Source organism: Hyla sarda, chromosome 2 (genome assembly GCF_029499605.1).
Source record: "Hyla sarda isolate aHylSar1 chromosome 2, aHylSar1.hap1, whole genome shotgun sequence".
NCBI classification, from domain to species: Eukaryota; Metazoa; Chordata; class Amphibia; order Anura; family Hylidae; genus Hyla; species Hyla sarda.
In genome coordinates, this window is record NC_079190.1 from 29681806 (window position 1) to 29698299 (window position 16494).

Here is a 16494-nt window from a genome sequence, read left to right on the forward strand (position 1 = left end):
AAATTATTGGCACCCTTTACTTAATATTTGGTTGCACACTCTTTGGAAAAAATAACTGAAATCTGTTGCTTCCTATAACCATCAATAAGCTTCTTACACCTCTCAGACGGAATGTTGGACCACTCTTTATTTGCAAAATGCTCCAGGTCTCTATTATTGGAAGGCACCTTTTCCCAACAGCAATTATAAGATCTCTCCACAGGTGTTCAATGTAGCAAAAACCTCCAAACTCCACAAGGACTTGAATCGGCGCAGAATGGATGAGGAACAAGATCACTAGGCCACTAGATCACTTCTTGTTCCTCATCCATTCTGCGCCGATTCAAGTCCTTGTGGAGTTTGGAGGTTTTTGCTACATTTGCTACACCGTTGCGGTGGTGGGACTGGCTGCATTGTGGAATACCTTTTACAGTGTTGTGCCTGACTTTGCACAACCTACTGGGTAAGCGCATCCGATAATATCGGCTTAGTTATATTACCCTTTTGATGCACTATGGAGCGCTTCTTGTCTTTTTACACAGGTGTTCAATGGAATTTAGATCTGGACTCATTGCTGGTCACTTAAGAACTCTCCAGTGCTATGCGTATGTTTGGCGTCATTGTCCTGCTGGAAGACTCAAGATCTCGGACGCAAACCCAGCTATCTGACACTGGGCTCTACAGTGCGACCCAAAATCCATTGGTAATCCTCAGATTTCATGATGCCTTGTACACATTCAAGGCACCCAGTGCCAGAGGCAGCAAAACAACCCCAAAACATCATTAAACATCCACCATATTTCACTGTAGGTACTGTGTTCTTTTCTTTGTAGGCCCCCTTCCATTTTCTGTAAACAGTAGAATGATGTGCTTTACCAAAAAGCTCTATCTTGGTCTCATCTGTTCACAAGACATTTTCCCAGAAGGATTTTGGCTTATTCAAGTTCATTTTGGCAAAATGTATTCTTGCTTTATGTCTCTGTATCAGCAGTGGGGTCTTCCTGGGTCTCCTGCCATAGCGTTTCATTTTATTTAAATGTCGACGGATAGTTCATGCTGACACTGATGCTCCCTGAGCCGGCAGGACAGCTTGAATATCTTTGGAACTTGTTTGGGGCTGCTTTTCTACCATCAGGACTATCCTGCATTGACACCTTTCATCAATTTTTCTCTTCCGTCCACGCCCAGGGAGATTTGCTACAGTGCCATGGGTTGCAAACTTCTTGATAATGTTGCGCACTGTGGACAAAGGCAAATCTAGATCTCTGGAGATGGATTTGTAACCTTGAGATTGTTGATATTTTTCCACAATTTTGGTTCTCAAGTCCTCAGACAGTTCTCTTCTTTCTCTGTTGTCCATACAACTTCTCTCCTTTTTATCTGCTTTCAGGTGTGATTTTTATATTGCCCACACCTGTTACTTGAGTTTAAAGGAGCATCACATGCTTGAAACAATCTTATTTTTCAACAAATTTGAAAGGGTGCCTATAATTTTGTCCAGCCCATTTTTGGAGTTTGGTGACATTATGTACAATTTGCTTTTTTTCCTCCATTTTTTTTTGTTTAGTTCCAATACACACAAAGGGAATAAACATGTGTATAGCAAAACATGTGTTACTGCAATCCTCTTCTTTGAGAAATAATTCATTTTCTTGAAAAATTTCAGGGGTGCCAACATTTACAGCCATGACTGTATGTAAAAAGTGTAGCTCATGGGGCTATGCCATGCGGGGCATGGTGAGGCACAGCTCTCGCAGGCTTCAGTGACGTTGCGTCTGGTTGGCAACGCCCACTTTCGCCTGCTGGGAGCTCACACAGTGTGAGCAAGGGTAAAGCTATGATACAAAGCGCAGAAAAAAAATTTAAGGGCAGGAGGGGTGTTAGGAGTAGTTAGGGAATATAATATGAGTTAGTTTAGAAAATATGGTTTGATGACAGGGACTCTTTAATTTACTTTTGACCTTGTTTCCCCTCTAATAGGTTTTCCTTTGAGAAGTGGCCAACTATGAACTGTGCAAATGGTGTTATAAATGTACTTTTTATTCTTCCAATTTTAGGCTAGATTGCAGGCCATTTCTCCATTATTTTAGCCGGAATACACCTGAATTTGGGCCAGTGTAATAATTAGCAGAACATTTAAGATTAGAGCAAATAATCTCCAAAGAGTGATAGAGAAAATGAAACTCCTCGCAGAATCATCCAGCGCATCTCCCCACTGTAATTGGTTCCTGCATTAAAACCCTAATCCATTTTGTTTTGTCTTTCATGACCACTTTCGTGTACTTTTTTAGAGAACTACTTGTTTCTTTATAAATCCGTTCTCATTAAAATTACTATTACTTTTTCCCTCCTGGTGCTCTGACCTGGATAATGGAAAGGGTGAAATTTTTTAAATGCAATTTTATCCTAGTTCTTTGCATGATCAAAAAGTCACTGAAAATGGGCCAAGTCTTAGACAAAGAAATATGCCAAGCTGCCACTTAAACTTATATGTCTCTATGTATCCTTTTGTATGGTTTAAAGGGGTTATCAAACGTTTTTGAAAAACTTATATCCTGCTGGAGCTGAGGAAGAAATAGAGAAAAAAAAAAACTATACTGAACTAGCCCCGATCTACCACTGTTTTCCCGCAGCTCCCATTTGGTATTGTTCGGTCTCCCTATTGTCTGTTTTCTTCCTTCTGACAATCACTGGCCACAGCTGCGTCTTGTTTTTGCCAGTGATTGGCTGAGGCAGCAGGTCCTGCACCCAGCGATCGACTCAAAAGTAGGAAGAGGACAGCAGACCAGGGGACTGGACGAAGCCGAATGGGAGCTGTGGGAGAGTGGTTTCAGAACCTGCTTTGCTTGCATAGTATAAACATTAGTTCCCTGCACAAATTAAAAAGAAAAAAAATTCTGCAAGCTTAATGGCTTGGCACTACTTAACTGACGTTGACTAAGGAGTAGGACATAGACTGCAACAAGATAGACACATAACAGCAGAGATTGGGAAAAGCAATTTGGCACTCTTTATCTGGGCAGGGTCAGATCCAAAAACTTTTTATATATTGTTACTAATGAAAATTAAAGACCTTTTGTAATATGGTTGTTTAAAAATTTTTGAATATTCAATAAAGAAAAAGGCATCTGAAAATCCCACCACTAGGGGTCCCCTAATATACCGTATTTTTCGCCATATAAGACGCACTTTTTCATCCCCAACACTGGGGGGGAAAAGTTGGTGCGTCTTATACGGTGAATACAAACACGACCCGCGGCTAATACAGGACATCACCGATCGCGGTGATGCCCTGTATTAACCCTTCAGACGTAGCGATCAAAGCTGACCGCCGTGTCTGAAGCGAAAGTGACACTAACCAGGCTGAGCCACGGTGAAATCGCGGCGTCCCGAACAGCTTACAGGACATCGGGAGGGACCTTACCTGCCTCATCGGTGTCTGCTCCAGGCACGGGATCCCCTGCATGGCCGGCACTCTCCTTAGACGTCGTCGCGCACGCCATCCCGTCATCCAATAGGAGCGGCGTGTGTAGCGACGTGATGACGGCGACTGAGAGCGTGGATCCGGGGGAAGAAGACATCCGGAGCGTCGGGAACACCACAGGGACGCGGCGACAGCGATGAAGCGACATCCAGGGCAGTGGTGACGGGTCCGGAGCGGCGGGGACACGTGAGTATTACCTCCTACCAGTGGTCTTCAACCTGCGGACCTCCAGATGTTGCAAAACTACAACTCCCAGCATGCCCGGACAGCCAACGGCTGTCCGGGCATGCTGGGAGTTGTAGTTTTGCAACATCTGGAGGTCCGCAGGTTGAAGATCACTGTTGGGTTCAGAATAATTTTTTTCTAGATTTTGCACCTTTAAAATGGGGTGCGTCTTATATGCCGGTGCGTCCTATAGGGCGAAAAATACAGTACTTCATAAGGAAATGTTATTTCCTTTTTATAGAAATGATGGTTTATAAACAAACAAAAAAACAAACAAACAGGAAAACTAGGGGTTCCCATACCATCCAGATCATAATCCTGTCCAGCTACAGCATCATCTTTGTCTCAGCTAAAGCACAGGCAGGGACAAAGTCCAGTGAGGGCGGGACTCGCACTTCTCTGTGATCACTCTTGTCCTATCAGACTGCAGCAAGAAAACAGAGAGGAGGGGTTATAGAGCAGCCTACAGCGATTGGATGAAGAGACTCAGCACAGCAGACTCAGGGAGTAAGATGAGTCAAGACACGCCCCGTCCAAAGCACAGAATGACCAACCAAGTGAGCAAAAGATAGAAGGTATTTGTGAGAAAAATTTGGTGATATAACAATTATATGCCAATTAGCTCCCCATCCAGAAGAAATAAGGTTCTCTAGTGCAGTGGTCTCCAAACTGTGGTCCACCTATTGGAGGTAAATTCCCTGTCCAATTTTGTGTTCCCTATACTTACAATGGCCTCAGGTTACAATATTTTTGGTATTTTCTGGACCCTTTTAACTTGAGACTATGCCCAACATACATTGCTACGGACTATCCAGATCTGCGAAACGTGTCAATGGCTGGAAGAACTAACCAATCAGAATGGGCATTTTACTGGTAAACCCCTGTATTACTGAAGTGCATGTTCTACTGTACTGGGAGGAATTACATGTTCTGTACTCTTTACCTGTGCCAGGGTTAGCTGCTCCTTTGGACACCAGGTGAGGGCGGTTCCATGTTACTTTTTTGGGACACTGGTTGAGCTTTATCAAAACCTGTCCAGAGGAAAAATTGCTGAGTTGCCCATAGCAACCAATTAGGTTGCTTCTTTCATTTTTTAGAGGTCTTCTCAAAAATGAAACTTTTCCTCCGGCCAGGTTTTGATAAATCTCCCTAATGTAATGTACAGGACCCTGAAGAAGCTCCTGTCCTCTACATAGACAATGATTTACAGCTTCCAGCAGATCTTTCTTACTTTTATATATAAGGACTTAACTTATCTGTATTAGTTATCATCTTATTTTGATTTAGTCATCATTTTTTCCTATTTTTGGATGACATTTTGAGGCTTCAGAATCCATTACCAGGTTTCCATAGAGTTATAGTCTCAACATACAATGGACATCCTGGAACCAAGTAATACTGTATCTTGAGGGACCACTGTACAGGAGACAGTGGGGAGATTTCTCAAGACATGTGCAGAGGAAAAGTTGCCCAGTTGCTCATAGCAACCAGAGTGCTTTCATTTTTAAAACTCAAAACTGAAAGAAGCGATCTGATTGGTTGCTATGGGCAACTGGTTAACTTTTCCTCTACACATGTTTTGATAAATCTCCCCCAGTTTCTTTAAGAGTTGAAATAAATAACTTTATCAAGGAAACATTATTGCTTGGCCTATATGCCAAGCAACATCCTCACTAGCAATATCAGTATCAAATCCCCCAACACAGCTGTGAGGAGCGAGGAGTTACAATTGTTTAGTCTTGAGAAGAGACGTTTAAGGGGGGATATGATAAATGTGTATAAGTATATTAATGGCCCATACAAAAAATATGGAGTAAAACTGTTCCAGGTTAACCCCCCCCCCAAAGGACGAGAGGCCACTCCCTCCGTCTGGAGAAGAAAAGGTTTAGTCTCAAGGGGCAACACGCCTTCTTTACCGTGAGGACTGTGAATTTATGGAACAGTCTAACTCAGGAACTGGTCCAGGGATGTGGAAATCCTATAGCCCGACGCCCGGGACAAGTAGTTTTGGGTGCCAGGCAGGTGAATTGTTTATAGATTTAGCCCTGTATCGGGCTAGCAGGGACAGACCGACGCCCCCCTTATTTTTCTTTAATGTCGGTGTGAGGCGCAGGAGCCCATGGAAGTCTACACCTCACACCGGCACTCAGAGTGTATGGAGGGGGCGGCAGCCTCCAGCTGACTGCAGAGCCCCCTCATTTCCCCTCCCGGAGGATGGACGGAGCTCAGAAGACACAGCAGGGTGAGAGAGAGGATGTAGACAGCTCCGTGCACAGCTCCATCCCCGCACACAGCTCCCCCCTCCCCGGCTCTGTCTAGACAGGACCTAATCCACCACGGGGAGGTTGCTTGTTTGCACGGGGACAACACAAAGCAGGGGGGAGGGGAGAGAGGAGAGGACGGAAATCTCACCTCACACCGGCCGGGACTACAGCTCTGATGTCCACTCATGGCGGCTCAGGTGAGGAGACCGAGAATACAGGCGGCGGCAGGAAGGGTGGTTGTATATGTATGGTGTAAGTGTATGTGTGATGTGTGTATGTAATGTATGATGGGGGGGCAGCGGCAGGTGTATGTATGATGTGTGCATATGTATGGTGTATATCAGTGTTTCCCAACCAGGGTGCCTCCAGCTGTTGCAAAACTACAACTCCCAGCATGCCCTGGGCATGCTGGGAGTTGTAGTTTTGCAACAGCTGGAGGCACCCAGGTTGGGAAACACTGGTGGATACGTATGGTGTGAGTGTATGTGTGTATGATGTCTATGTGTGATGTGTATGTAATGTATAATGTGTGTATAATGTCTAAGTGTGATGTGTATGTATGTGATGTATGATGTGGGGGGGGCAGCGGCAGGTGTATGTATGATGTGTGCATATGTATGGTGTATATGTATGGTGTGAGTGTATGTGTGTATGTAATGTATGATGTGTGTATATGTATGATGTATGCATATGTATGGTGTGAGTGTATGTGTGTATGTAATGTATGATGTGGTGGGGGCAGTGGCGGAGGTGTGTGTATGTATGATATGGGGGCAGTGGCTGGTGCATGTATGATATGTGTATGCATGAATGTTTTGTATAGGAGCAGACGGGCATTAGGGCAGTTGTGCCATCTAATTTTATTTATTTTTAGTGGCCCCCGCACTAAATTGCACCCCCAGAATCCCGCCCCCTTCATACTCACCCGCCAACCAAGAGCCCCACGGATGCACACAAACACGCCCGAACCAAAACTACAACTCCCAGCATGTTGGACCATAACCTAAACTGTAGAACTATAAAGTGCAACATGCTGGGAGTTGTAGTTTTGGTTCGGCTCAGCTGCGGTGCTATAGGCTGCATCAGGGCATGCTGGGTGTTGTAGTTACTAACTGTAATTCCCAGTATTGCTTGACACAGACTATGGCTCTGCAGCTGACACGAATCAAAACTACAACTCCCAGCATGTCCCACAATAACCTTAACTATACTATACAGTGCAACATGCTGCAACACCCACACATCCATAGGCTGTATCAGGGCATGCTGGGAGTTGTAGTTATCTAGTAACTAAATGCAACTTCCAGCATTTTCTGACACAAAATGCACCACACAAACTGGAGAAGCAGAACCCCCCCCCCCCCCCCCAGTAACACATAAGTCCCTATTGAGACTGAAAAAAAGTGATTAAAATATTGTAAAAAAGTGCGTATACATGTGAATAAGCCCCTTTCCTAATAAAAGTTTCCAATTTCCTTTAAATAAAAATAATGTACAAAAATAAACATAAGTGGTATCGCTGCATGTGGAAATGTCCAGACTATTAAATTATAATGTTAATTAAACCGTACGGTGAACGGTGTAAATGTAAAAAAATAGTCCAGAATTGTTCATTTTTGGTCACTTCAAATTTTTTATAAGGATCAAAAAGTTACATCTAGACTTTTCTGGGCTTGTCTCGGGTGTAAGAGGAGCTACAGCTCTCCGGCCGCTAATATCCCGGCATGCTGCGATCACCTATTAACCCATTAGATCACCGCTGTCAGCAGTGTCTAAAGGATCTTATATCCATCCCTGGTGGTCTAGTGGGGGGGGGGGGATCAGACTATTTTGGTGGAAATTATTTTATCTGCCAGGACAAGTGGATTTTCTTGAGGGACAAGTAGATTGTGTTCCGCTTTAGTCCCTTGGACAAGTAGTTTTTTTTTTTTATTTCCACACCCCTGTGGTCACAGCAGGAAAATTTAACAGCTTTAAAACAGGGTTAGATACATTCCTGGAACAAAATAACATTGATGCTTATGAAGAAATAGAAAATCCCATCCCTTCCCCAATATCGCGCCACACCCCTACCCTTCAATTCCCTGGTTGAACTTGATGGACGTATGTCTTTTTTCAACCGTACTAACTATGTAACACAGGAATAGAATGGAAGAAAAGATCTCAACAACATTGACTGTTCAAAAAGTTTTCTTTCAAGCACCTAGTTTAATTTCGAACAGTACTTTTCATAATCTTTATATTTAAATGGACACAATCAGATGCAAAAACTTTTTATAGGTTGTTACTGACGAAAATTAAAGACCTTTTGTAAATAATATGGTTAAAAAAAGTCTCCTGAAAATCCCACCACTAGGGGTCCCCATACCTACTGGGACACTAACCAGTCCTGCAACAGCATCAGGCTTATCTATGAGTTATGGACAAGAGAGGACTCATAGACAAGGCTGCATAAGCAGACACACCAATCACCTCCTACCACCACAAAGAGGGACAAGCCCCCTCCCACACCAATCACCTCCCACCACTACAAGGGAGGGACACCCCCCCCCCCTTTTTTTTTTTTAGCCCTTTAGTGAGACACAATTCGGATTCAACAGAAAAATAATGTCCATAACTTTCGGGCAGTAGGAAGAGATTCTGTCACCAGATCTACCCTTGGCATTATTATTAAGTCACTAAAGTGTTCCTTATGCTCAGTAAATTATTCAGATGGTTTAAACTGTGTGAACTGCAATACAACTCCAATGCCACTGGTAGACAGTGACCAGACCATCATGTTCATGGCCATCAGCAGTCTTCATTCATACTGCTCCTCACCAGCCAGCCATCATGGGATCGTCCGTTCTTCATCTGGCAGCCCCCCCCTATTGTTCCTTGAAGAGTTGGGGGGGGGGGGGGTCGAAACGCGTAGGGATATGCATCTTCTGACTAGTCAGCGAACTGATAAATATTGATTCTTTATCTGCTCACTGTGTTACCTGTGTTTGTGAGCTACCTGTATGGGATATTGACCCCAAGAGAAGAATCACATTTTCAGAAGTATAGCTGTCATCTTGACACTTTTCACTTTATGCTATACTCCATCTTTTGTACCTTATGAATACAAGATGTGTACATATGGATCTGTGTATATATTGTGCACATAACAAAAACAATTTACACAGACACATTTGGCTTTTTCTATTTATTGTGATCCAGGAGTAGGGTCACCCCTCCCTATCCTCCTAGCCAGACAGGGCACCCCAGTGAGACAGTGAGCCCCTATCCTAATATTTCCTCATTGTAGGATTAGTTAGGGCTTGATAGGGTTAGGCTCCGGAGCAGGGCAGCCCTTGTCAGGGCGTTCACTCCACCTAGGGGTAGGAGTAGTGAGAGGGCAAGTACGTAGGGTAAGAATAGGTAGGGGCACTTCACATCAACTGCCCATGCCATCCCCCCAGGACCCTCCCTATGCCGATCCCTCCCTCACACCCATCCTTTATTTAGGTGATGGTGTATGCTATATTTTGCTCTTTTTGACATGACATGCTGACTAGTGGAAAAGTATCACATTTGATACTTAAATTGGTTCTAGTGCAGCACTTTTGTGTGGCACCATTTTGGTGCCTGGTTGATGGTATTGGACCATTTGGATCCGTTTTTAAAGTGCTTAAAATAAATGTTAAGTTTTAGTGTTTCAGTGAATATTTCTTGACGGGTACACTAATTACAGTCCTGATTTTTTTCTCTGTGAGTTGTGTCACACTCCAAACTCAACTATGGCCAAGACCAAAGAGCTGTTGAAGGACACCAGAAACAAAATTGTAGACCTGCACCAGGCTGGAAAGACTGAATCTGAAATAGGCAAGCTTCTTGGTGTGAAAAAATCAACCGTGGGAGCAATTATTGGAAAATGGAAGACATACAAGACAGCTGATATCATAGTAGTCTTCTACACAGCCAGATATGCAATATTTAATGTAGCCAACAAAGTACAACATAGCCATCAATATAGTCTACTTTATAGCCATCAATGCAATATTATGTGTAGCTATCACTGTAGTCTTCTACATCAGAGGTCTTAAACCTAATTCTTAAAGCCCACCAACAGTACAGGATTTATTTTTTCCCCTTTTCTATTCCAATGGACTATTTAAACGGACTATCTAAAAAAAAAAAAAAAACAGGAATAGTTCTACATAGCCATCCATGTAATCTACCATATGGTTATCTATATACTATTTGTTGCCTATAAAATAGTCTTCTACATAGCCATCAATGCAAAAACAAGATGTGCAGAGTTTAAACAAGAGATCTAGCAAAAAATTAATTGATCCACAGGATAGGTGATAAGTAGCTGATCGCTGGGGGTCCGACCGCTGCCCTTGGCGGCAGCTTTCTCAGGAGTCAGCAATCGGACCCTGCGGTCAGCTACTTCTCCCCTATCCTGTGGTCAGGGGATTAGTCCATTTTTTCTGGAGATCTCCTTTAAGCCCAGACAGATGCAATAAAATCTCAAATGCTTTATTTTTTCATTTTTAAAACATTCTAAAATTTCACAGGAAAATGAATATATTACACATTTCAGGCATCTTCATTTCCTTAGGTATATTTTGACTAATGATATGAGAACGTATGAGTCATGTCATTTGTTAACTTTCCTGTGATGTCTGAAAGATTTAACGATAGAGCACTTAACGTCTCTGTCTATGCTGGATCTGAACACATCTTATAATACATTAGTGTTGTCCTTCATCTGATTGATGCCCTAAGGCTAGGTTCAGACTACGGAATCTCCGGGCAGAAAATTTCCGCCCGGAGATTCCGAGTGCGGCCAGCGCTGGCTGAATCGGTCGGCGCTAGGATCGCGCGGACACTGCAGTTTCCAATAGACTGCAATGTGTTCCGCGAGTATTTCCGCCTGAAGAAAGAGCAACGCCATTCTTCAGGTGGAAAATTCCAAGCGGATTTTCCATTCACAAATTCTGCTTCACAAATTACGAAGTGTGAATTTGTGAACGGAAACCCATTCACTACACTATACATTTTAGTAAGCGGAATTTCTGCCTGCAATTTCAAAGCAGAATTGCAGTCGGAAATTCCGTAGTGTGAACCTAGCCTTATGGAGGCTGAAGGTGAGCAAAACCAACCTGTATATTCTTTATAGCCATTACAGAGAGTCTGAAAGCTGGTTCAACCGCACCAAATCCAATTATACAGGGTTATAGGGGGAGATTTATCAAAACCTGTCCAGAGGAAAAGTTGCTGAGTTGCCCATAGTAACCAATCAGATTGCTTCTTTCATTTTTCAGAGGCCTTATCAAAAATGAAAGAAGCGATCTGATTGGTTGCTATGGGCAACTCAGCAACTTTTCCTCTGGACAGGTTCTGATAAATCTCCCCCATAGTTCGGGTGAACCTACATAAAATGTTGTAGCTACTCACTCCGATCCATGGTCCTGTAGTAGACAGAGCCTCCATTGCTAATTTGCTCCTTTGCGCAATGTAGACAGGAGCCGTCTCTCCGAGCTTCCCTGACTCCCCTTTGCTGTGATATGCCCGCCATCCCTGAATATGCATATCCTCTTCACAGCGGTCACATCATAAGGAGGTTAAAGCCTATGCTCATTTGAACGCTCTAAAGAGGATATGTATATTTGGAGCAGGGCGGGCATATGGCAGCAAAGGTAAGAGAGGCAGGGAAGCTCAGAGAGCTGGCTCCCGGCTATATTGTAAAAAGGAGCACATCTGCATATTAGCATCGGAGGCTCTGTGTCTACAATGGAATTACGGATTGGAGTGATACATAATTTTACTCAGGTTCACCCAAACTATAACCCTGTGTAAGTTTCGGTGAACCAGCTGTCAGATTCCCTTTAATGTAGACTCCTATGTAGCCACCTATTTTTACCGATATATCTTTTTTTTTTATTGATATATTTTCCACTTATTATTTTCTTAATTCCTTCAGTCAGGGATTGGAGGGGGAATAGAGTCAGAGGCACTCATGAACCCTTAAAGAGACAGGCCTCGTGTGGCCCTCCTAGACGCACCAGACACTGAGGCTGGATGAGACAGTGCGGAGGGAACGGTCCAGAGCCTGCAGCGAGGGGGGGAGCAGTGCGCGCTGTTCGGCCAAGGTAAGCAGCGGAATGTGGTACACACTGAGGGATGCTAACTACCAGCATTACATTTTATTAATCTTTCTCTTTAACTACCGTACATAGCAGAGAAGGCCAGACTGACGTCTTCATTACAATAAATATAAAAAATAGCTTAAAGAAGCTAAATGCTTAAGACTATTACACAAATCGTGAAAGCAAATAAATAGAACAGCCATTTAGCAGCTGGTTTTCGAGCTGGTGAAGAAATAGGTGGATGACCTCCCGTACTCCTCACTCTCATCACAGGACCCAGAGGACTTTTAACCAATTTCAGCTTGGATTCCTAACAATGGACATCACTCAGGTCTACACCGAGAACGAATATCAGCAAGGAGGAAGGCAGAATTGAATCAAGAAACTAATTAAACAATGGTAAAAGGTCACTTACTCCAGTAAACAGACTTCAAAATTAGAAATAAAAAGGTTTAACCCTGGGCCGAGGTTATATTTATCGTAAATAAAAATATTAAACTTTTCAGTAGGAAATAGGTTTTGCCAATATATTTAAGAATTTTTTACCAAATTTTAATAACAAAGAAGCTTTACTTCTGTTTTACATTGATTTAGGCAGTTAATATCCTCCATAGCACTTTGTGCAAAGTTAAAGTTTTTTTTAATTTTATTTTAGGTTTTCCTTGGCCTTCTTTCCTTCTTTTCATTTCGGCTTTTCCTGAGTCAAAATTAAATGACACGGCTGTGAAGCTGATAAAAAGTTTGGGAACTGGTGCATAAGTTTTATCCCCCCTGCTGTGCTCTGCAAGACATCTCATACTTTGAATGAGGGAATTTGATGTGTCAAGCTAAATGTCATATTAAAGTCAATTGAGCGGGGACACTTAGGCAAGCATTTTCAGCATGAAAACTATGTTATGTTATGAACAGCACAGCATATATAATGGAACATTTCGTAAATATATTCGGAAACTAGAATTTTATGCAGCTGTTGGTAGATAACCAATGCAGCGTTTATAGTTTAGGGACTACCTCTTATTAAAACTACGTTTTTGGACAAAAAGAATAATATCGTCTTGAAGTTTACCTGTCATATCCCACAAAAAAATAAAAATAAAAAAAGCACACAAAAGCTATATGTTACTCAGTACCTAATACTGATCATGCATACATATTTTTATGTGTGCCTAGCAATTATATTTCTCACACAAATAGCTTCTTTCTGTTGCTCCCTTGGTTTGTTATCCTGTGCTTTGGAGGGGACATGTACCTCATACTGCATGACTTTTTTTTGAGAGTGCTGGGTCTCTCCATCCAATCACTGCAGGCTGCTCTGTAACCCCTTCCTCTCTATTGTCATGCTGCAGTCTGATAGGACAGGAGTGAGCACAGAGGAGTTGCTAGTCCCACCCTCACTTACTGGACTTTGCTCCTGCCTGTGCTCCAGCTTGGATAAAGATGATGCTGCAGCCAGACAGGATTATGTTCTGGATGGTATAAGTGGTCTTCTTTATGATTTTTATAAAAAAAGGAAATACAATCTTCTTATGAAGTATATTAGAAAAGTTAATGTTTTGCCAAGATGTGCAACTTATAAAGTTTTTAAATCTGACAGTGCCCATTTAAATCTTTTAGGACACACATAATGAGGGAGCTCTTAAAAAAGGACCTGTGGCCTACCCCAAAAAAGTGACAATTTAATATGATTAAAGGAGTAGTCCAGTGGGGACCCAGTGGTGAACAACTTATCCCCTATCCTAAGGATAGGGTATAAGTTTGAGATCACGGGGGGTCCGACCGCTGGGGCCCCCCGCGATCTCCTGTACGGAGCCCCGACAGCCCGCGGGAAGGGGGCGTGTCGACACTCTATGGCAGAGCCGAAGCGCTGCCTTCAGCAAACTCCGGCTCTGCCATAGAGATGTATTGAGGGGTCGTGTCGGCCGCCGTTTCGTGCGGGGGTCGACACCCGCTATCTGGCCGAAGAGCCTGGCCCCCGTACAGAGAGATTGCGGGGGGGGCCCCAGCGGTCGGACCCCCCACAATCTCAAACTTATCCCCTATCCTTAGGATAGGGGATACGTTTTTCACCACTGGACTACCCCTTTAAAGGGGTTGTCCAGTAAAAATGATCTTATCCCCTATCCAGAGGATAGGGAATAAGTATCTGATTGTAGCGGGTCTCGCTGCTGGAACTCCCCGTGATCTCCAGTATGGGGCCCTGTCTTTCAGATAGAGCATGTACTGTAGACGGTACATGCTCTGTTCATTTGTATGGGAGGGCTGGAGATTCACAAGTGCGGGATTTCTGTATCTTCAGCGCTCCCATACAAATAAATGGAGCGCATACCATCTACAATACACACTCTGAGAGCCGAGGTCCAGTTCAAGAGATCGCATGGTGTCCAAGTGGTCGGACCACCTGGGATCAGCTACTTATCCCCTAACCTGCTAAGCCCCTTTAAGGGGTACTCCGTTGCTCAGTGTTTGGAACAAACTGTTCTGAACGCTGGAGCTGGCGCCGGGAGCTCAAGACATCATAGCCCTGCCCCCTCAAGACATCATGCCCCGCCCCCTCAAAGAAAGTCTATGGACTTGCATTGAGGGGGTGGGGCATGATGCTTGGGGCTCCTGCTTGCAGTCCTGCTTGCAGATTGTCTCCTGCAGCAGCCTGGCAGAGACAAAAATTAGGAAATGTAGGTGGGACCTCAACTCAGCACAGTGTATAGAGTGTATAGTTTAGAGGGCTGAGGAGGGGAGGGTGCGGTCTCAGCCACCAATCACAGAACATCTCACACTGAAATCCTCTGAGCTGTGTGTAGCAGAGTAAGGAAGGAAGTTCTCCTCTGTATGGCTTCAGATGATGTCACGCCCACTAGGTAACGCCCCTTCCCAATCTGTGGAGCTGACAGACTGAGCAGAAGATACAGAACAATATCAAGGTAAAAAAATCATAAAAAATAAAGGCAGGGGTCATTTATTATGACAGGGGAGTGAACAGGGAGGATTATAAAATGTATCAAGATCATGACAGGTGCTCTTTAATGTTCACCATTAGAAAGGTTAAATGGGTACTCTTCCAAAAAACATCTTATCCCCTATCCAAAGGATAGGGGATAAGATGTCTGATGGCGAGGGTTCCAATGCTGGGGACCCCCGTGATCTCCGGCGCAGCACCCCAGTCATCTGTGCACGGATTGATCTCCACTCTGTGCCGGATGACTGGTGACAACAGCCACCACGCCCCATCCATTCATGTCTATGGGAGTAGGCGTGATGTCACAAACAGGAAAGCTCCTTTTAATAAAGGATAAGATGTTTTTGGTGGAGTACCTCTTTAAGAAATGAGTGTGATATAGTTCCTCCTATTCTGTAGTCTGAACTTGGGTCCTCTCCTTTTGAGAAAATGCAGTCTGCTGAATGCAGAACACAGCAAAATGGAATTGCAGTTAATATGCACGATACGCTTCGAGTCCTGTGGCATAAGTGTCCATCTAGCTTAACACTAGCACGTCGAATGGCATTTTCAATCTGTTTTATAACAATAAGAATAGCATTTATAAATGATTATTATACTTTGCAGAAGGGCTCACAAAAAGTAATTGGATGAACTGAAATGCTGGTCTTGGAATCTGTGGTCAAATGTATTTAATATAACATTTTACCTGACTGTGCAATTACAAACTAAAGCGTAAAAGGTTCGCTGGTCTCAAACTTCTAATCTCTATGGCAGTCGTGTGCTTTTGGAATAAGTCAGGAGAGGTGAAAAAAAGTGTTTTTTAGATAAACAAGCAAATTATATTTTATGATAGTTAAATAGGCACTGTCAGATTCAACTGGATAAAGAGGTCCAGCACAGCACAGCAGACTCGGGGAGGAAGTGAATGCCAGGTGAGTGAGGGTGAACTCAGTGCTTGCCTTGGACGCACCCCTTCCTAAGCAGTGGATGTCCGAATGAGTGAGCAGCTGAACAGAGGGATTTGTGAGCCAAATATAGAAGCCTGACACATAAAAAGGACATGTAAAAGATCTGCATGACCTAGTGAGTAATATATATATATATGAATTGTTTCCATGATATGATAGGTACGCTTTAAGCAAACACAGCTACAATTAGGCTTGTTTCAGACTACGGAATCTCCGGGCAGAATTTCCGCCTGGAGAATCCAAGTGCGGCCATCACCGACTGAATCAGTCGGCACTAGGACCGCGCAGACACTGCAGTCTCCAATAGACTGCAATGTGTTCCGCAAGTATTTCTGCCTGAAGAAAGAGCAACCTCATTCTTCAGGCGGAAGTTTCCAAGCAGATTTTTCGTTCACAAATTACGCTTCACAAACTCCGAAGTGAGAATTTGTGAACGGAAACCCATTCACTACACTATACAATTTAGCAAGCGGAATTTCCACCTGCAATTTCAAAGCGGAATTGCAGGTGGAAATTCCGT

The 16494-nt window shown here is 43.5% G+C and overlaps 1 protein-coding gene across 8 annotated transcripts in view; it reads right to left on the reverse strand.

Moving 5' to 3' along the window:
- SLC36A4 (solute carrier family 36 member 4) overlaps nt 1-16494 on the reverse strand; it is a 312597-nt gene that overhangs the window by 185129 nt on the left and 110974 nt on the right. Inside the window, exon 11 of one of the 8 annotated variants that reach the window (XM_056561449.1) lies at nt 8907-8950. The exons of 6 other annotated variants lie outside the window; for them this stretch is intronic. In XM_056561449.1, the coding sequence (XP_056417424.1) occupies nt 8922-8950 (29 nt within the window). In that variant the 3' untranslated portion in view covers nt 8907-8921. Of the gene's footprint in view, nt 1-8906; nt 8951-10065; nt 10101-16494 lie in introns of those variants that run through there. One more of the 8 variants, XM_056561450.1, reaches the window with a different exon arrangement.